General features: G+C 44.1%; 1 protein-coding gene across 2 annotated transcripts in view; it reads left to right on the top strand.

Annotated features, from left to right (window-relative positions):
* Nucleotides 1-4,316: 4,316 nt before the first annotated feature.
* The window catches only part of Trim9 (tripartite motif containing 9), a 107,017-nt gene continuing 88,768 nt past the window's right edge, over nucleotides 4,317-22,565 (top strand). For both annotated transcript variants that reach the window (XM_059279594.1, XM_059279595.1), the window contains exon 1: nucleotides 4,317-5,263. In XM_059279594.1, the coding sequence (XP_059135577.1) occupies nucleotides 4,442-5,263 (822 nt within the window). In that variant the 5' untranslated portion in view covers nucleotides 4,317-4,441. The remainder of the gene's footprint in view (nucleotides 5,264-22,565) is intronic.

The raw sequence follows: 22,565 nt of genomic DNA, 5'->3' as shown, positions 1-22,565 counted from the left end.
TCAGTTGACAGTTTAGGCACTGGAGCAAGGGCTCAGCAGGCAAGAGCAATTATATTCCTATCGCAGTAACAGAGTTTAGATCCCAGAACTCCCCGTCAGGCAGCTCACAAACTCCTGTAATTTCAGTTTCAAGGGATTCAACACCTCCCTTCTGTCCTACATGGGCACATGTGTGGAGAGAGAGAGAGAGAGAGAGAGAGAGAGAGAGAGAGAGAGAGAGAGAGAGAGAGAGAGAGAATCAATCTTAAAACAAACAAACAAACTTCTGGAAGAATGTCAGGAATTACCCAACATCTTTATGGATCTTTACGGTGCAAGTATGGTCAAGTTTTCCTGTATGTCATTTTAAACTTTTAAACATGTGCTCCATGACCTTAACCTAAGTATGCCCTCAAATGTGCTCAACATCATCCTTGTACTATGACCTTAAATTGAGCACATTCTGGAGCACATTAACTGAGCATGTCCAGGAAGGTGCCTGCTCCTGAAGTGCTTTCCCATATAAATATGTATCTCCCCAAATAAAATTTCCACACTTCCTTTCAGTGAGGCTCTGCCTTGGAAATGACACCTTACTCTCCTTACCCGCTCAGGCAATGCATCTCTTCCACTCTCTGATCATGCTTGCTTTGGGCTTTGCACTCAGTGAGGCTCAAGCCCATCATATCTGGTTACAGTTCGATTCCTTTTGCTTTATTATTAATTAGTTTTTATTTTTGTTTAAGGAGTTTGTAACATGTTCTCCTTTTTCCTCTGGACTTCAGGAATTCTATCTGTATATGGTTGGGTCTTGTCATGTACAAATCTAATATCCATTCTATCTGTAATCTCAGATCTTTCTGTGGATCAAGGGAATTATTTTTTTTCAATGGTGTTTTTTTCCTTGATCATTCCTTTTCCCCACCATTCTGGGACTCCAGTTACATGTTGGATCTCCTGACTTAATTTGGTCTACTCTTCCCAAAGCATTAGTAAACTATTGTCATAGCAATATCACAAACTTTGCATAAAGTCATCTTTTACTACCATCAAATGGTGGGGGCTCTTAATTCACCTACTTACCATGTTACTAAAAATACACAAAAAAATACCAACAATAAGTAAACATGGAAGCTCTTTGAGGGTGGTCTAAAATATTACAAGTACAAATTAAGTGTTAATGGGATGAATTACACCACACGAAGAAATTTCCTTTGGAAAAAGAAGCATAGTGCAAACACCCATAAGTACTCAATTAGCACTAAATGCTTTTGCATGCGTGAATCTTAAGTAGCAAAACTGTGGTCAGCTCCTTGCATTGATCCCCCGACACCCATGCATCTCAAGAAGAGAATGTGAAGAGATATCAGGAAATCCTTTCTTTACTGTGTTCATTCTTTAGACTCAAAGAGAATGCTCAATTAGTCATCAAGCATTCTAGTTAAACAAAAATACAAAAGCAACTCTATTTTTCATTAGAAAACATTCATCTTTTCTTAAAAAGTGGAAAAGCTGCCAGTGCACTTTTAATTTGTGCAACTCATTGCTAAAGACCATTATTGGAGTGAATAGAAGTTTCATGGGATCATATCCGGCACTTTACACAAATGGGAACATCTGCAGTCACTTCTCCAGAGATGATGAAACTACAGGACCAGCAACCCCACACCCCAGGCCTTGGTGGATCACCAGCTGGGACAGAAAAGTTCGTCTCCTGGTTGGCTGGCATTTCTACAGTCATCAATTGCATTCAGATTTTTTTCTTTTATTCCCCTTTCAAGAGAACTGGGGGTGGGCTTTAAAGTCCATTGTGGTCAAGTAGTACAGTATGAGGGAACATCTTCAAAGGCCTACAGAAATAGAGAGAGGAATTCAAGAAAAACGGTAAACTCACAGAGAAGGCAAGAAGGATAGCAAAAGTTTAACAATGACCGTTTTGGGTTTTGTTACACACAGAACCTGACAGAATACAACTCAGTATTTTTTTGGTGAATGAACAAAAGGAACTACACCCTTTCCTACCCTTGGCTTCAAACCCTAGCCTCATCAGTATTAGATCTTGAAAGGTTTCTCTGGTATGTTTTCTTAGCTTCAGTTCACTAATCTGAAAAATGGGGATAACTGTGCCTAGGTGTTCTTATCACAGGGATTGAATCTAGTCATGGTGCAGGAAAGAGGGGACTTCTCGACAAAATGCAGTCATTCTGAAAGCTCTCTAGGAATGACCGAGATGAGCTAGTCCCTGACCAAACAGATCTAACCGTTAATTTATCTCAAGCTATTTCCTAACAGATCCACTATGCATTGGCTGTGCTATAAATCCTCACTGTATTGGGGCTACTTGTACCTGACATTGAATCATGCATACCATTGGACATTCCTTTCCTCAGACCTCCCTTTCCTGTGAACCAAGAACAACCTGTCTGCTAATCACCAGACTTCTTACATGGTATACTGGGGTGAGCAAAGTCCAGACTCAGGAAGAATGACTTCTGTGACTTGTGCAGGGGAATGCAAAATCCACGAAAGGACCGTCATTTACAAGGGCACGGATGCTCCTTCCTACCAGTTTCCTAAGAACTAACTACTTGATATGAGCAAAGTATCTTTGGACTAATAGAGTGTATGTATCCTGTAAAATATAGATAATGCCCCAATCACACTTGAAGAAATTCTATGCCTATAAACAGACTGCATATGCCCTTAGCAGCTCTGGTCTTCACTAATTAAAACCTGGGTTAGAAATAAACCCTGTAGTTTCAAGTAACAATGCAAATTTTCCTCCCACACAACCAATGAACCCTGGTTTAGTACTGTTGACACTGTACTAAAAAATATATTTACAAGATAATCCAGTTTATTTGTACTATTACCCCAAGGATAAGATTATAGAGGTTACTTCTTTTCCCTAGGCAAAAAGTACTTTCAAATTATAAATGTAGCTATGAATAATCAAGTTATTTTCCGGAAGTTGAAAATTTTTGGAAGATCGCACGGAACTTGAAAAGAATTTTTTGTCATTTGCTTCATGAATCACTCAGAAAAATCAACTATGTATGCTCCCAAGATAAATTACTTCCTTGGAATGTCACTGGATTCTAAGAATCTACCATTGATTAACAGACTTATATCTCGATTCAAAGATTCTACCGTCATTGTCATTTAAAGGGTTATGAAGGCCAGGGGTAGGACCCATTATCTCCAGCAAGGTTTGGGGGGAAAAAGAGAAATCTGCTAGTATATAAGGGCTATCGTCAAATCCTTTATCACCTCACAGAAAGGGAAGAAAGATACCACTACCCCCCTTTCTGGAATTTATGGTAGGTGCTCAGGGCTTGTGACATTGGATAATGTTGTTTGGAATCAAACATTGAGAATCTGCAGTCTCACACTGATTCGTTCGCACAGCTAGCTACCAAATGATAGACGCTCAGAAATACACAAACCATCCCTGCCTCAGCACAGCTAACACTCCTGGGGCCCCTTGCAAAACCCAGCCAGATGCTAATGGATGAGCTTTGGGAGGCTGGGAGGGTGAGAGGGACCGAGGTACCTTTACTCCAAGGCGTAGGGGCCTCCGCACATTTAAAGCATGCAGCGATGATAGCACAGCTTTGGAGGAATGCTGAGCCTTTGCCTCACCGAGGGAAGGGGGGGGGGGAGCTACCGGGGGCGCAGGAAGGGGGTACTGTAGCCATGGCACGCAGCCAGCTCCCTCAGACTCCAGGGACGCGGGCGCTCCAGCTGCTTCTGGGAGCTGGAGAAAAGCCCAAATGCCTCCAGGAAGGCCCGGGGGAGGTGCCTGCTCGCTGCCAGCAGCGGAAGGAGAAGGGGCGTCCTCCGCGCTGCGCTGCGCTAGCAGAGGGGGTGGTCGGCACACAGACCAGAGCTGGAAGGCAAGCGCCAAGAGCAGGCGACAGGCTGCAGCAGCCCACTTGCGACTGGGAGGGGTTCTCACGCCCCCTGCTCCGGGGTGACGGCACCCGACCGAGCTCGGAAGGAAACGGGGCGAGGGATGAATCATCCCGCCCCACTCCTCCTTCTCGGCCCGCGCGCCAACCCCCTCCCGAGATCCCGCAGCTGCCAGCAGGCGAAGCCGCGGCTCCAGCTCCGACTCCACCGAGCCCCCCGTGGCCTGCAGAGGGAGCGGAGACTGACAGGGCGGGAGGCCAATGAGAACGCCGCTCTCACGGCCGCCGGCCGCTGAGCCGCGGCTCCCTGGCGGGGCGGGGCGGGGCTAGCCGCGGGAGGGGGCGGGCCCGGGCTGGCGCGCAGCGCGGAGGCTCAGCGGCTGGCAGAGAGAGCGCGTCGCGGGGAGTCGGCGCCTAGGCGACCCGGGAAAGGCGCCGCCACCGCCGCCGCCGCTGGCCAAGGTGCTGGACACCCCAGGCCCGTCGGCCGCTTCGCCTGGTCAGGCCCCCTCTGCTGCAGCCGCTGCGGCCTCGCTTCCAGCCAGGTCCCCATGGAAGAGATGGAAGAAGAGTTAAAATGCCCTGTGTGTGGCTCCTTCTATCGGGAGCCCATCATCCTGCCCTGCTCTCACAATTTGTGTCAGGCGTGCGCCCGCAACATCCTGGTGCAAACCCCGGAGTCCGAGTCCCCCCAGAGCCGTCGGGCCTCGGGCTCTGGGGTCTCCGACTATGACTATCTGGACCTGGACAAGATGAGCCTGTACAGCGAGGCGGACAGCGGCTATGGCTCCTACGGAGGTTTCGCCAGCGCCCCCACTACCCCGTGCCAGAAGTCGCCCAACGGCGTCCGCGTTTTCCCCCCTGCTATGCCGCCACCGCCCACCCACCTGTCACCGGCTTTGGCCCCGGTGCCCCGCAACTCCTGCATCACCTGTCCCCAGTGCCACCGCAGCCTCATCTTGGATGACCGGGGGCTCCGCGGCTTCCCCAAGAACCGCGTCCTGGAAGGGGTCATCGACCGCTACCAACAGAGCAAAGCCGCGGCCCTCAAGTGCCAGCTCTGCGAGAAGGCGCCCAAGGAAGCCACCGTCATGTGCGAACAGTGCGACGTCTTCTACTGCGACCCTTGCCGCCTGCGCTGCCACCCGCCGCGGGGGCCCCTAGCCAAACACCGCCTGGTGCCCCCGGCCCAGGGCCGCGTTAGCCGGCGGCTGAGCCCGCGCAAGGTCTCCACCTGCACAGACCACGAGCTGGAGAACCACAGCATGTACTGCGTGCAGTGCAAGATGCCAGTGTGCTACCAGTGCCTGGAGGAAGGCAAACACTCCAGCCACGAAGTCAAGGCTTTGGGGGCCATGTGGAAACTGCACAAGGTGAGTCCTAGGCAGCCCACCCCTGACTTCCCGCGCCCTGGGTCCTCCAGGTTTGCAGCACTCCGTCCCTCTTAGGGTCACAGCGCATCCCAGTGGGGGCGCAGTGCAGGTGCCTTTGGCTTCTGCCTTGCGATCTGGTGCATTGCAGGAGGCTCGGGGGACGTTTGATGCGATGCGGGGAAGTTGGATGTCTCCAGGGAGCTGTTGCAGGGATGTCTTAGCGTGGGTTTCCCTCCCCAAGCACTCTGCCTGTCAGCTGGGCCCAAGGCGCCCTCTCTTCAGTCTGCAGACTATGGCTGCCACCACCTTAGGGCAAAGCCTACGTGGCTTGGCAGAGGCGCGCGGGTGGCAATGGGCTCCGGGCAAGAGCCAGTGGTGGCTGAGGTGGGCCGAGGAGCCGGGAGACATGGGCAGGCGGGGCGAGGGGGTTGTGCGGACCTCAGGGGACTGTCTCAGCGAGGAAGGCAGAAGCCCTGATGCTCCGCGGGGGCGGGGAGAGACGCCGCGGGCGGAATACTGATGAGTCGGCTCTGAGCTGGACCTGACGCTCCTGTTGGAAGAGAAGCCGGTTCTGGTGCCTTCAACTCTAGCAAGTGGAGAGATTACGGTCTCAAGGCAAACAGTCTGTCTGGGCCTTGACCCTCGGCGGAGGGGGACCTAAGGCCCGAGCAGAAGGACCAGAGATTTTTAAGCAGTCGCGTTCTAAAATCATCACTTCCCCCAAACCCTCATTCCGCCAGGGTTCAACCCTTTCCCCTTTCAGTAGCTGCATGTGCAAACTTTGAGACACCTGTTAGCAGAGTTGTCTTTTTGGCCCTTTTTAATGGGGCCTCTCCCAGACCCACTGAAAAAGAATGCCTTTAACATGCTGTCATGTGACTCCTCCTCTGCTTCGATGGCTTCCTGTAGTTCTCAGACCATTAGAACGTTCTAGCAAAATCCTCTCGACATCTTCCTCTTGGCCTCTTCCACTCATTGACTCCTCACTCTCTGCTTCTGTGTTTCTTGCTGTTCTTCAACCAACACCGGGGCCTGGCCTCTGCCTAAGCCTTTACGTTGGGTGTTCTTCCCTGAAACTCTCTTCCCCAGTGCCTACATAATGCGACTCCCTTGCCTCCTTGACTTTGCTCAGATGTGAGTGAAGCCTAAATAGAGGCTTTGCTGACCAATGGATGCCGCCTGCCTCAGACAACCTTTCCTCCCTGTTTTATTTTTCTCAGTAGTACCTATCACCCTCTGGCATGATAACATGCCACATGTATTAATTATGCTGGTTTTGTGATAATATATTGGCCCTCCCTCAACACACACAAAACAGGAAGATAATCTTTGTGAGGAAAGAGTTCCTTATAGTAACACACCCGTGTTGCTTAGCAGGAAGGAGACCCCTTGCAGAGATGTGCTGTAAATCACCTTTACTTTTCAAGTATTCCCCTTAGTTGGAGAGGCACGACACCTGCCCAGCACTGTCCCGGGAGAAATTGTCTTTACACCACAGAGTTGTCTGCCCAAGGATAAGACAGTGAGGCCCTCAGCTGTGTACCCACTGGTTTCCCAGCATCCCTTGGGGACTAGAAAAGCCGACTTTGAGAGACACCTATCCTGCAGTTAAGATGGGAACAACAATAATGACTGGGGACATGAATGACAAATGTCAGCATTTTCCAGCAATCGTTGGGAACTTTCTCAACTCTTTCCCTGTCTCTGTCTCCCAAGTGACAAGGGATTTATGGTGTGTGCCATCATGCCCAGCTCTCCAATTTTACTTTTTGAAATGGCATTCAATTTTGAAAGTTTAAAAAGCTGTAGTTCTCAGCCATTTTTTTCCCTTCATATAATGATGCTGTACTCAAATTCATAACTGTAGCCTGGACATAGTTGACCTGTAGTTGAATTGCTCCACAAAGTATCTAAGAAATTAATCACCCCGCCTGGGCAAAGACCTTAGTGCTATATGTGGATGTCACTCAATATTGCTTGTCCATGGAGAAAAGCACATGTTCTATCCATGAAGACCAGAAGGAACCTTCAAATCTATGCCAAGCCCCATGGAAAGTTGAAATGTCAAGCCTGTTTGTTAACCTGACAATGGGAATTGTGAATAGACATTATGGTTGAAATTTTTATATCTGCTTAAAGAAAATTATTAAAAAAAAGACAAGAGAAATGGAATAAAATGGCTAGAAGACCATGTACTGTCTGATTTTTGGCATATTTTCCCAGAATAATAAATCAGTATCATTTTTGTCCAGTCAATATCTAGGTAACCAAATGGCCTGGAAAAGTTGAGCAGAAGAATGGTAGATTTTAATATTCAGTTGCTGTCTGTTAGAAGAACACTAACCATTATTTCTTAACTTTAGTTTTCCTTAACAAGATAATATATTACTTCTTCATTTACTATCTCTGTAAATGCTCCTGGGCCAGAATTGCTATGACCTTCAAAGCACAGGAGAGCATAGGACTATACCTCCTTCTCTCAGAGTTGGGTATTCAGTTATGAATGACTTCATTCATATTCCATGATAGTAACCATTTCTACTGATGAAGAAAATCCCATAAAGAGGCACAAGTCATCAGCTTGCACATTCAAGGCCAAATAGTTTTCAAGTGTTTTTAACAGCTGGCTAAAATTTATTGTCAGTTTACCAAATTAACTTTTTAGATATTCATGACCTTCAAAATCCATAAATAATATATGAAATAATAGTCCAAGCCAATTATCAGTCTTAAACTAAACAGGACTTACTCTATCCCTTTGGCTAAGTCAGGCTAATAGAAAAACTCACAACACAGAAGAGGTTTGTAGACATCTTGAAACAGGCGTTTGGAACTACTATTGCGATCTCTTTGTGATGTTCAGCAGTTCCCAAGAGCTTTGCAAGTCTCTAACTCTCGATTTTATGAATCACTGAGTCAGTAAATGTTTCGTAAGCCTTCTTCCATGTTTGTGCTGCCAAGCAAAGATTTTCTTTTCCCTTTACCCTGCACGTGTACTACTCCTCCTGATCCTGTCTCAAATGGTCCTTCAAATGACTTTGCTTTTAAATTGATTAACTTTGGTGTTTTGAGATAGAGTCTTATGTCACCCAGGCTGCCCTCTAACTTGCCATGTAGCCAAAGTTGACTTTGAACTCCTGATCCTCCTGCCCTAATCTCCAACCAAGTCCCTTCTTTTCCAAAAATGAAGATTTACAATTTAATCACTTTAAAATACACCATCAGTTGATTCCACTTTCATTCCTGAACTAAGCTGGAGAAGCATTTGCTTAGTTGTATGAAAATGTCTTAGATGATGCCTCTAAAATAACATTCTGTTAATTGTAAATTACAGTTATGTTACAATGTATTTCCTTGTGGTCATTGTACTCAGTAGCCTACATTTGTGCCTTTTTCTTTCCATTAATTTACTTGAGGTAGACATAGAACATTGTGTATGAAATATAAACATTCTTATAGGTCATAGGACAATGTTTCGGAGGAGAAAATTGTACCCCTTGAGCTGAGGCACAATGAAAATGAAGAACTTTGTATCCCTTTTCAAGACTTGTGTCCTTTACCTGCATTCAGTTTTTTTTTTACTTCTAATTGTGCCATGAATCTTTTGGGGTTTGGTGGTAGATAAGTACATACAATATATTCAAAACTGAACGTGCAAAGTTCAATGTGAAGGATCATAGCTTCTGTTCCAAATGTCCATTGTAGGTGTAAAGAAGTTCCTTGAGTTATAAAGACTTTGGGGGGCAGGGTATGTAGCTCTGGTTGTCCTGAAACTCACTATGTAGACCAGGCTGGATCCTCCTGCCTCTCCTTCCCAGGCACTGGGATGAAAGGTATACATTACCACATCTGATTTTTTCCAAAGGTGTGTGTGTGTGTGTGTGTGTGTGTGTGTGTGTGTGTGTGTGTGTGATGTTTTTATTTATTTGCAAGTTTGGGTCAATAAAGTTTAGAAAATTTTAAGAATGAGCTGAGCCACAATGAAGTGGGTAGAGGACAGGATGTTGAGACTCCCAAACTGACAAGGTTACTTACTCTCAAGGCTAAGAGCTTCTCACACCTCTCTCTGTCACCCACAGGGATGCAAAGAACTTCAATGGTGTTCTCAAAAGTCTTTGAAAAAAATAGTGTAAAATGTTTACAAATCATTAATTTCAGTTTGTATAAAGTAAGAGATAACCAGCCATCATCTGTTGTCGGTTCACTAGAAATAATGTCCACACACAAGTTAGGTTATCAGCAGGAAAATAAACAGCACATTTTTCACCTACCTAGGTAATGGACCTTTTGGTGTGTATGACACGGTGCAGGCTTTGAATATTAATTCTGTGAAATACTTGACGTATTTCAGATTTCTTTAAATTTTAGAATATTTACATATGCATAGTAAGGTATCTTAAGATAGGATCCAAATTTGAACCCGAAAGTTATTTGTTTCCTATACATTTCCTTTAACTAGCCTGTGGGTCATTTTATGCAGATTTGTAAAGTGCCAGGCTGGGCTGGAGACTCACCTGAGGTTAGGCAGGAATTTGCCACTTGTGATGTCATCATGTAAGAGCTAAAAATCAGTTTGGGTTTTGAGGCATTTTCAGATTTTAGGTTTACAAATTAGAGATGCTACCATGGCATCCAGGGTAGGAGAAGAACCTCTCATATGAAAATAAAATGTGAAATAGCACAATAGTTGTAAAGAGTATCGTTTTAAAATACATTTTATCAGAGACTGATAGCTGTAAAGAACAGAAACCAGCTCAGGCGATGCAGGAAGATTTATGGGGAGTAGAACAAAATCTGCCTTCCATGGAGATGAAACTGGCGTATCAGAGTTCACGGTGTCAGGAAGCTTGGACCAAACAATGCTGTAGTAACCTCAGTGAACTTTTGATTTCTCATTCATGTCAATATCATGATCCCTTTTTTCTCTTTAGCTAGTTCATGATGCCTTATCTGCCACTCTCAATGGAGAAATCCTGAGTTACAAAAATATGTGGTTTAAAAACACTTGGCCATTTTCATTGAGGATTCTAATTGCTTTTAATTCCAGATATTGTCTCTGAAACATACTTACAAGGCTGCATTTTGATGCTGTAAATATAAACACGGAGGCGGTATTGGTTCAGTGAAGCAAAAATGGTATTAAATCCACCTGGTCACTTCTACTGGTTGATTTCTTTGCCTGTTTTCATTGTGAAGTTGTTTGCAAAGAAGTCCAAAGGGAGCTTTATTTAAAAGAACTCTAAATATCCTGATGATCCTTAAAGGACCATCTCCTACACATACTGGATCACTAAACAAATCTCTGCAAACCTCTGGTTATGCATAAAAATCCAGAATCCATTATGTTTATTATTTTATTTGTGTGTGTGTGTGTGTGTGTGTGTGTGTGTGTGTGTGTGTAGGCCATAAGAAGGTGCCAGATCTTCTGGCTGAACTTATAGGCAGTTGTGAGCCACCAAATGTGGATGCTGGGAACTGAACTCCAGATCTCTCCAAGAGCAGCAAGTGCTCTTAACTGCTGAGCCACCTCTCCAAGCCCTGCCCATCTACACTCAAGGTCAGAAGTTCTTAAACTATATATATTCCCAGTAATTTTCCATAGTTAAATAAGTTTGGAACTCTCCATTCTAAGCACACTCCTGACAGTTCCCACTCTACAATGTCATATCATCATAATGCTATGTGGTGGTCATTCTTTGTCCACAGTTTCACCTCCTGTGGTTTCAGTTACTGAAGTCAACCAGAGTTCAAAAGTATTAAATGAAAATTTCCAAAGGTAAACAACTCCTCAGTCTTAAATTGCTTGCCATTCTGAACAATGATGAACTCTCGTGCCATTCTGGTCTGTCTACTCGGGATGTGGTTCACCCCTTTCTCCAGAGCATCCGCTGCACAGCCTTAGTTGGTGGCTGGTCCATTGTCTGATGCACTGCTGTAGGATGGCAATGTTTGAGTTTAAGTAACCCTTATGTAGTAGCTACACATTATGTCCCAGTGCCTACATCATCCACCTCAGTTCACCTCAACATGTAGGTATATCACATATCATCACAAGAACCGTAAATATATTTTGTGAGAGAGACCCCATACACATAATGTTTATTACATATTGTTATAACTGTTATCTTTTGTGATTGCTATTAATCTCCATCTAATTTACAAACTAGCTTTTACTATGGATGTACATTTGTATAAAAACACACTATATATGTAGAGTTTGGCACTCTACACAGCTTGGGGCACCTACTGAGAGTCTTGGTTTATATCCCCCAAAGAAGAGATAGGAATGCTGTGTGTCAACTGGCATTCTTGTTGCAAATCAGCATTTTTTAAACTTATTCAACTTTGGAAATATCTTTTTGAGTGGCTCAAATGTTTGGGAAACATTGTCAGGTAAATTACTAGTCAATAACTTGGATAGGGATAATTGCAATTGATTTTTTTTTCTGTCTATGCAGAATAGAATATCCAAAACCCTAGCCTGAGGAAGAAAAGTTCCTAGGGAGACATATGTAAATCTTACATTAATTCTTAAGTAAATGTTAAGTAAAATTTATTATTCTTTAAATACTAAAAGTCAAAGAGAAGAACTACCTAATTTTGTAATGTTTATATGTAAGGATCTAGGTGCATATTGTCTTCTTTACTATTGTAAATATTACAATTCTTTACAATGACTTTAGGCATCAGAAGTCTAATGCACTGTAATGAAAATCAACTGATCTCCCTTGACTGTTTTTAGGCTTTGTATACAAAATGCCAAGGCCAAGTTCAACTGAATTTCTCACTAAACTATAATAGGTACAAGTAGATTGTTATGAAAATGCTTTTAACTGAATAGGCAGTATTAAAAAGGTAAAGAAAGGGCAGCCGGGTGGTGGTGGTGGTGGCTCACGCCTTTAATCCCAGCATTCAGGAGGCAGAAGCAGGCAGATCTCTGTGAGTTTGAGGCCAGCCTGGACTACAGGGCAAATTACAGGACAACCAGGGCTATATAGAGAAACCCTGTCTTGAAAAACCAAAAGCCAAAAAGCAAAAACAAAACAAAACAAAAAGATAAAGGGCTACAGAGATAACACAGAGAATACATGCTGCTCTCCTAGAGACCCAAGTTCAATTCCCAACACCCAAACCCAGCAACTCACAACGGCCTGGCTCTAGGGCAGCGGTTCTCAACCATAGGGGTCACATATCAGGTCTCCTGCATATCAGATATTTACATTACGATATGTATCAGTAGCAAAATTACAATTATAAAGTAACAACTAAATAGTTTTATGGTTTGGGGTCACCACAACACTGAGGAACTGTTTAAAGGATCACAGCATTAGGAAGGTTGAGAACCACTGGGCTAGGGGAACGTGATGCCCTCTTCTGGCTTCCAAGGGTATCTGTACTCACATAAACACACACACACACACACACACACACACACACACACACACACACACACAATTAAAAATAAAAGCAAAATATTTTTATAAGTTAAAAGCCCAATGTTCCTATGAGATTCTAGCACAACAATTTATAAGAGCTAAGTGAGTAGTATTTCTAAGGTGCAAACTTTATTAACATTTTCATATAGACAATGAGGTCAGTTTTTAAACTTAGAGTTATAATGAAATAGTAATGCGGTTTATCAAGACAACCAGCCAATGACCAGTTTTGCCTAATTCACCCCAAAGCCAACCACTCCCAGGCAGGGGTCGGGTGGGGTCTCCCAGCAAGGATCTACCCCAGCTGCACAGGCTAACTTGTAGTTGCTGGCAGGCGGTCTCCCCTTTCTTCTGCAGCTACATCAGGGACATGAGCACAGCCTTTCACTCTTCTGGATGAAAGTCCACGTGCCGGCCTAGGACTAGTCACAGTCCTGTCTGATACTCAGCTTTCCCCTCCTCCCCCCCACCTGACCTCTGACCCCAGCTATCTTCCTATCCACTGAGCTTACCTTCCACCCCTTCTTAGACCAGACTTTGACATCTCCAGCTAAGCTTTCCGAGTGGGGCTTGAACAAGCAGGTTTCACAGCCTTGCCCCGTCCACCTTCTCAACTGCTCACGTGAGTCTTTGCACTGGAACCCAATAACCTGTGCCAAAGATTGTTTTTTCTGATTTACCTCTGTCCCCACCCACATTTTGTAATGAGTAGATGTTAGATAAAGATTCACTTAATGAAGGAAAGAATTAGTGAGAGGAAGATTAATTACTACCAGCACAATCCCAGTATTTTAAGTTTATAGATTAGCCTGTCAGTTGGGTCATCAGATTTTAAACACATTTAACCCGTTCTGTGAGAATGTACTGAGTACTTACCATATGCAAGACGCTGCTGGAAGCCGTTTACAGCAGTCTGTTTTGTTTTGTCTTTTAGTTTTTTAAACTTTTATAATCTATCTATCTTCCTATGAAAAAGAATACAAGAATGTTGTAAAATCACACCAACTGTAAGCGGCAGAGCCAGAGTTTGAACCTAGGCCGTCTGATTCCAGAGTCCGTGCATTGACGGCTATTCAGTCGTACTTTCTGATAAGCAGGACATACATGACCTATAAAGCACATCCCGGACCCTTAACAAGTAGCTGAGGTCCTTTGTTTCTTATGTATAGAAATAATAAATAAATAAAAGTCCTTTTTCTCCTAAGTTTCCTCACGACAAAATCCATTACAAGAGGAAATACACAGCAAAGGAAAAGGAGAGACACATTCGTTGAGCATTCCATAAGCGAGATTGTCTGAGGTGAAACACAGGCAGGATTAGGTCTTGAGGGCCAGCCTGCCTCCCTGTCAGAGCTAGGTGACAAACAGGGACTGTTAGCTCAGCCACAGTCCTATTTTTTTCTTTTTTTATTTAAAGATTTATCTTATTTTATGTGCTTTGGTGTTTTGCCTATATGTATGTGAGGGTGTCAGATCCCCTGGAACTGGAGTTACAGACAGCCGTGAGCTGCCATGTGGGTGCTGGGAATTAAACCTCGGTCCTCTGGAAGAGCGGTCATTGCTTTTAACGGCTGAGCCATCCCTCCAATCCCCTCGCCGCAGTCCTCTTAATGAAACAACACATCTTAAAATTTACAGATGAAGATAACATAAAAGAATAAGAGATTTTAAAATGAAAGGGGCACATGAATACTTTGTTTCTGCATCTGAAATATTTATGAATGCAGTTTTGAAAACACAAATATGTTTAAAGCCATACTCGGGAATCTGATCTGTGTTTACTATCAATTTCTTCTTGCACCCTTGCCTGTGGAACTCAGTCTAGCTTATTGAACATTTTTTCCTGTGATCTCTTTTCACCCAAGACAATTTTACACACCCTTGGATACACAGGCACATAACATAGATATGCCAATTAAACACTTATCAATAATAAATTGTGAAGTGACCTATTATAAAATAATCCTTTGGTATATGTATAATTATACTATTTCTTAGGGACAAAAGCAGATCTGCATACTGAGATGGGTGTGCTCTTTTTTTGCATAAGAAATTAAATCTTGGCTGAGAACTTGCAAAGTATCTTCAGTATCTTTTAAAGTTGATCGATATTTTCATAATTTTCAATGTTGAAAACACATAAGCAAGCAAAATAATGGCAGAAGCATGTTGAAGGACATTTCAACTGGGAGTTTTGTCCTACTACATGTCATTCACTCAACATTTTTGTTTGTTTGTTTATTTGTTTGTTTTTGTTTTTCAAGACTGGGTTTCTCTATGGAGCCCTGGCTGTCCTGGAACTTGCTTCATAGACCAGGCTGGCCTTGATCTCAGAACTCAGAGATCTGCCTGCTTCTGCTCCTGAGTACTGGATTAAAGGTGTGCACCACCATTGCCCAGCTCAACAAATTTTTAGTGAAACTCAGATGTCAACTTTTAATATAAAACACTCTAATCCAAAGGTATACCAATTTGATACTTGCATACTCATAAATGTCAATAGGAAAATATTTTCAAAGCCTTTGTTTTTGGGCAATTAAAATAGTATGTTTCAATAAGAGCAGGAAACTTCATAGGTACACAGCAAACACTGCAGTTCATAACATATGGGAGCCTCAAATCTGAGTGAGATGTCTCAGGTATCTGACTGAGGTATCTCAGGTATCGTCTGCTGGCATTGCTTAGCTTGAACACTCCCACAATACCGAGTGCAAAAGGTCTGCATTCAGAACCAAGCTTCAGGGAAGCCACATGTTATAAACACCCCCCCCCCCCCCCCGATTCCTTACATGCCTCTAATCATCCTATGTTCGGAGCCTTTTACTGTTCCCCAATTTTCCACTACATTCGGTGCCAAATGAGGTTGCAACCCACAGCTGAAGAAGCCATGGGTAGTCCCATTCATGAACAGTTATGGTTTAGAAACAGATTTAAGCTCTACCAAACAAAATTGTGATTCATAAGCCTTGCTGCCGTGGTCTGAAGGTGGCCCTGTAGCAGCTTGTTCCCCAGAGCAGCCCTGTTGGGAAGTGGGACCTTGAGAGTGTAGTTAGGTCGGAGAACTCCGCCTTCGGGGATAGGTTGATGGCATCTGGCTGGACTAGTTAATGAGAAGGTGGGGCTCCTGATGAGAGGATGCATTTGGGTGCTCTCTCACTTCCTTTCACCCATGAGATGCATTCTACTGCGTCATGATGCAGCAGATGGCCCTCCACAGATGCAGTCTTTTGATCTTCTAAAACTGTGAGCCAAATCAATTCCTGTTCATTAGGAATGTCCCTGCCCGTGGCATTTTGTACAGCAACACCAATGGATAAGGACACTTGCATGAAACCAAAGCTGCATGCCTTTGCTAACAGCTCTGATCAAAGAAGAAGCTGTTCCTGAAGGACTTTGCTTTGGAAAGTTTGGCTGAACACTGCTCTTTGGTGTGGGAACAGCCATCTTTTCTGAGGAGCCGGGCTTTGTAGACGGTTAATTCTCATCTGCTGCTGATGCATTCATGGGAAGGATGTTGACTTTCTACCCTGATGGCCACAGTTTGGCTTTATTGAGATATTCGTTCCTCTTCCTTATTCTTACTTTGCTTGAAGCTTGTATTCTGAGGAACAACCTACAATACGGACTCCTCATTGTGTCCCATGCTCCAGGGAAAGTCTGAGAGAGGCATTTGAGCTGCCATGTGTATAATTTCAGGATATCATCTGTCCTCTGAACTAAGCAGCTGGCAGAAATGGGCAAAAGTAGTTAACCTAAATCAAATAACCTAGAGCAGGCTCTGTGACCTCAGAATAAAACCCTGGACCATCAAATGTGTATATATATATATATATATATATATATATATATATATATATATATATATATATATGCTAAAGAGCAAGCTCCAGTGCAAAGCTGAACAAGACCCCAGAACATTCTGTCGTGATCACCCTTTCTGGATGGTCTGTAGTTTCTTCTCCCCACAGCAAGTGAGCAACAGCTGACTCTACAGCACACCCACACCATCTTTTGCTTACTGGTATTTACACCGTTGCCAGGACAGAATGATTCACGAAGCCTATAAAGCCATGCTGCTTATGCTGGACCATCCTCCCTCTCACACCTGTGAAATGTTATCCCAAGAGCATTCGTCACATGAAGTCAAATGTAAAATCAGACTTTCATCCAATCTAATAAATCTTCCATGGCAGAGATAAATCCACGGGACTTCTAACAAGAAGCTCCTATTGATCTTATTGACCATCAATCATCTAGCCAAGATTTTGCGAGGAAATACAATAAACAGCTTTCAGCACGTAATCAGCGGGTGTTTACAAGCTGCCTGTGGTATCCGGCCCATTTTCTGCCACTGTAGAAGTCAGTCCACCATTGGTGGAGCTAGAACATGGAGTGGTGTTATATACAATGTTCTCCATTTCCCACTTTGAGGAACAAGAAAAATAGAACGTTGAAATTTGTGTGAACGCTGCATTTCCAGGCTGGCTCTAACAAGTTCAGTATTCAAGGGTATCATTTTTGACCATTCTCGGTAGACCCCAAATGACACATGCACTGTGTACCTAGCATAGAACATGGATTATTTGAAAGCTGCTTCTGGGAAGGGAACCTATGACCTCTCACATGCTTGGCAAGTGCTCTACTATTCAGCTATGTCCTTAGCCTATGCTTCTTTCTTTTTTTTTTTTTTTAATTTTGAGACAGAGTATCATTAAGTTGCCTAGGTTGGCCTTGAACTTGCAATCCTCCAGTAACTGGGATTACTGGTTTTATTTAAATGTTTTTCAGATTATCAAGATTTCACAGTTTTTATGGTTGAGCTCATGTTTAGCCATTAATCCAACATTTGCTTCTACAGTCCACTGGAATCATCATTTGGATGGATGGAACTGCCTCACACTTAGCATGCCCAGAGCAGAACTCCTCAGCCCTCTCCCGCTGGTAACCATGGATTGCCTCTTTTTATTCTGAATAAGATCTGAAGGATGCAATTCCACAGTGGAGTCGAATTGAGACAGGAGAATGGGGACAGAGTGAGGTCCAGAGGGCCTTACCCAAAGCCTTACAAAATTAGCATATGAAAAAAGCAAGTTGGCAAAAAAGGAGGGCTGAGTCCCCTAGCCTCACCCAGCTGCATGTAAAACTAGCTGGAGTGCAAGCCCAGGCAGAGGGGCCCATGGTTGTTTTAATACTAAAATGCACACCTCTATTTGGAGATTTAAGAGGCTGAGGCATATGACCCATGAAGTGGTGTGTAGAACTACATGGAACAGGGCATGTTGTAGAAAAGCCCATGCTAAGCTCAGGCTGTGCTTTGTGCTGTAAAAGCTCCCTGTGTCTCCCACTCCCATCGGAGCCACTGAAGGCCTTTGTGAGGCCTGCTTCCTCCCTTGAATGTGTATTCTTCCTTAAGTCCTCTCACTTCGCTGTTACTCTCCGCATGCCGGGTGTCGCTGTCTTAGTTCTGGGATACGAAAACTTGATCATCCCTCAAGAGGTTTCCACCAAACCCCCAGATCTGCTGGTACCTAAGTGAGGAATATCGATTTCAAAACTCAAGATACCAGAGCAAGTACTCCAAACCTGCACAGTCTTCAGAATAGCAGCATTAGACAGCTACATAATGACTCACTTGATCGAGACAAGTGTCAAGTTCTAGACTCATCAAATAAGGAAACGAGGTTAAGAGGGAATCCCAGACAAGGCTTTCATAACTTTAACCACTTACATCCCAAGCACACAGTGCTCTAGGTGCAGGTACACGGACATGCTCTGAAGTCAGGTGGACTTCTCTCCGCATTACGAGGCAGATGCCATTCCCATCCTCATTACAAATGGGAAATAGAGCCCCAAAAGCCAAGAAGCCTGTCATAGCTGACAGGCGACAGAGTCAGACTCTAGCCTTGTGCGTTCCCTACTGCAATGGCCAGTGACACACAGGCCTCCTGCTCTGCCTACCCATGCTCATCCTCAGCGCTGTAAGGATGCTAACTCTCATATGGAGACAGCAGGTCCCTCTCAGGATATAAAAAGCTCATCACAACATTCACCCTTTTACATTTTAATTCAGTAGCTTTCAGTCTATTTATTCACAGAGATGTGCAACCAACACCACAGTGAAATCCCACATTTTCATCACTTGGAAAGAATCCCCTGTTGTTGGCTGCTTTTAGTCTTTAGCTCTTTTGGGGGCCGGCCACCCAGCTCCCAAATAAATGTACATGGAGGCTTATTCTTTCTTATGAATGCCCGGCCTTGGCTTGGCTTGTTTCTAGCCAGCTTTTCTTTCTTTCTTTCTTTCTTTCTTTCTTTCTTTCTTTCTTTCTTTCTTTCTTTCTTTCTTTCTTTCTTCTTTCTGTCCTGGATCTCGCTCTGTAGACCAGGCTGGCCTCGAACTCAAGGAGATCCGCCTGCTTCTGCCTCCCCGAGTGCTGGGATTAAAGGCATGCACCACCACCGCCTAGCTGTAGCCAGCTTTTCTTATCTTAAATTACCCCGTCTACCTTTTCCTTCTGTGCTTTTACCTTTCTCTATTTCTGTATATCTTTTCTTTCCTTCTTATTCCATGTCTTTTTATGTAGCTGGGTGGCTGGCCCCTCATGTCCTCCTCCTTATTTTCTCATTCCTGGATCTTTTCCTCCCAAATTTCTTCTCCTATTTATTTTCTCTGCCTGCCAGCCCTGCCTATCCTTTCTCCTGCCTTGCTATTGGCTGTTCAGCTCTTTATTAGACCAATCATGTGTTTTAGACAGACAAAGTAATACAGCTTCACAGAGTTAAACAAATGCAACACATCTTTGCATCATTAAACAAATGTTCCACAGCATAAACAAATACAACAATCTTAATCCTCCACAACTATCCCCCATCTGCATTTATACCCTCAACACTCCACCCTGACCCCAGTGCCTGGAAGCTTCTAGAGCACTTCCTGTTTCTGTGGATTTGACTAATCTGAGTATTCCATACAAACTTAGTTGTAGGATGTATTTCCTTTTGTGTCTGGCCTCTCCCACCAAGTGTAGTTTCAAGGTTCATCCTTTACAGCACTTTGTAGCACACATCCATACTTGCTCCTTTTTTGTGATGGGTTAAAAATCTGTAGTATTAGATATGTCATGCTTCTTTATGTAAGCACACATGGTAAGCACATTTGCTCCCATGTCTCAGAGATTATACGTAATGCTGCTTGGATCTCTATGCACAGGCTTTTGTGTGGATATGTTTTCAATTATCTTAAGTGTGGTATAAAAGACATATTTGGATCTTGTCCTTGGTTCCCAGCTCATGATGCCTCTAATATCCTAAATGATAGAAGTGCCGTTTTCCTATATCTGAGTATGTGCTTATGAGGCAAGTCCAGGCAAGCCCCACATAGCTTCTAGAAACTGGGCCCCAGATGACCAAATATGAAACTCTCATGTGCCACCGCCATCCCCTGGCCTTTGATCCACAGGAACAGAAGGAAGCTGAAAGCATGGGTCTGTAAAAAATCCCTGAATGGCAAGATTCAGGGGCTGCAAGTGGGTAAGCTTGTAGGCGCTAAGCATGTGGCACTCCCAGAGAACACACACCACGCTCCATTCTCTTCTTGCCCTGTCCATCTCTTGCATTCGATTGTTCCTAGTTCTATGAGAAACCTTCAAATGTAAGCACAATATTTTCCTGAGTCACCCCAGACCAGCAGTTCTCAACCTTCTTAATGCTGCGACCCTTTAATACAGTTCCTCAGGTTGTGGTGACACCCAACCATAAAATTATACTGTTACTACTTCATAACTAATTTTGCTACTGTTATGAATCATAATGTAAATATCTGATATGCAGGATATCTGATATATGACCCCCGTGAAAGGGTCGTTTGAGCCTTCCAAGAGGTCTTGACTGTTACACCTGAAAGGGAGTTTCCCCCAAGTTGCAACCAAGTCAGACAAAAGTCCAGGTGAGCCAGGGGCCTGGGACTTGTGACTGGCATCTGAAGTGGGGTAGGCTGTGGGTCTGACATGCTCAGCTTAGGTCAAAATGTTCAAATATTGGAAAGTATTAGAAATGAGTATCTGGGAGTGGAATTGAGTCATTTTGGAGCTTGATGTTTGACACCTTGAGACTGCCGATTTGTTTTCCAAAGACACTGCCTTCCTGCCTTCCCATCAGCAGTATATGCCATGACGTTTTCTCCATCCTTGTCAACACATGTTATGGTCTGACTTCGTAGATGTCCTAGAGGGTGTGAAGTGGTATCCCTTTGCGGTTATGATTTGCATTTCCCCAGGGACTGGAGATGTCGTTGGAAATCCTTTCAGTTGGCTTTGGTTTCGTCCCCGTCTTTTTCTACTTTTCTCAACCCCAAAGGGCTGATTCCAAGGTAGAACTTGGATGATCTCTGTCCAGCTGGCCCCACCAATTAGAAAAGTGTAGGAACATCTCAGCGCAGCAGAGGACGCTTCCCTGGGCATGGTGGCCTTCCTCCTCACCCTGAGTTTCACATCTGACTGTGGTGATGGAGTTCACTTCTGTAGAGAGCCGTAATGCTCTAGCCCTGCTGTGCATTCTGTTAATTGAGAGTCACCATTGTGGTATTTTAAAAAGCAAGTTAAAATGCCAGAATGCAAGATTCCCCTGTACGGCCGGGCAGTGGTGGCGCACGCCTTTAATCCCAGCACTCGGGAGGCAGAGCCAGGCGGATCTCTGTGAGTTCAAGGCCAGCCTGGTCTCCAAAGTGAGTTCCAGGAAAGGCGCAAAGCTACATAGAGAAACCCTGTCTCGGAAAACCAAAAAAAAAAAAGATTCCCCTGTACAGGTGAAAGTTATAAACTGATAGAATTGTGGCACTGGGACTTACACATCCACATCGATTGCCCAACTCTTTCTGAGGTCAGAAAAAACAACTGACCACTTCTTAAAATTACCAAAGTCTTGTGGTACCTCTCACTGTTAAAAAAAGAAAACCACCTTATTTTATGGAATTTGCATTAAGAATTCTGAATATCCAAGAGCCCACTTTTATTGCTTTTGTGTGTGTGTGTGTGTGTGTGTCTGTGTGTCTGTGTGTCTGTTTATTCAATGAGGCTCAGTTGAAACAGGATTTTGCCCTTTGGGGGACTCTTCCATGATCCCAGACACTCACACTCACTGGGTTTTTTTTTTTTTTTTGATTGTTGGTTTTCTATATTCTATGTCTATAATCACCAAAGTTTATTAACTTTGGTTATTGTTCTTTAAGGAAGACTTGTGTATGTTTATGCCATTCAATTGATGGTCCTTCTTTATCATAACTTACTCTATTTCCACAAACATTAGCTTTCAGTAACTCAGAACCTTTGTCCAAAGGATCAGCCTGAGCCCACCATCCCTCTCCACTCTGCCGTGGTCCTCTGTGAATTTCCTGGTTTCTGCCGACCTGCCTGCGTGCACCTTCCTTCATGCTCTCTGTGGTAGTCATCTTGCAGTGCTAGGACCAAAGTAGAGCTGCCAGCATGCTAGGCAAGCGCTGTAGTCCTGAGCTGTACCCCAAGTCCCGGCCTGACTTCTTAGTCCTCTCCAAGGCTTCCTTTCATTGGCGTGTGTCTGGTAGGCTCAGTCAGCTGTTGGGGAGTCTCCTTAGCCACCCCATGTGGCTTGTGCTTCCTTGGCCTTCCCCTAGTCACTGGCTCTCTCAGGCCTGGCTTCATTCCCAGCGAAGGTCCAAAAGATGACAGCTCCTCAAATCAAATCTAGTGTGTAGCAGCCTTAGGGCTGGCACCGATCCCAACAATGTATTATTGTAATGTACTTGGCCAACAGCATGTAATGATAAAATAAGATTACAGCATACACATCAGGGTCATTTCAAAATGTGCTCCTGTTCATCTTAGTTTGAAAGATGT

Source organism: Peromyscus eremicus, chromosome 14, assembly GCF_949786415.1.
Source record: "Peromyscus eremicus chromosome 14, PerEre_H2_v1, whole genome shotgun sequence".
Lineage (NCBI taxonomy): Eukaryota > Metazoa > Chordata > Mammalia > Rodentia > Cricetidae > Peromyscus > Peromyscus eremicus.
Note: the sequence above shows the minus strand (reverse complement) of the source record. Positions and strands in the feature narration are given on the sequence as shown.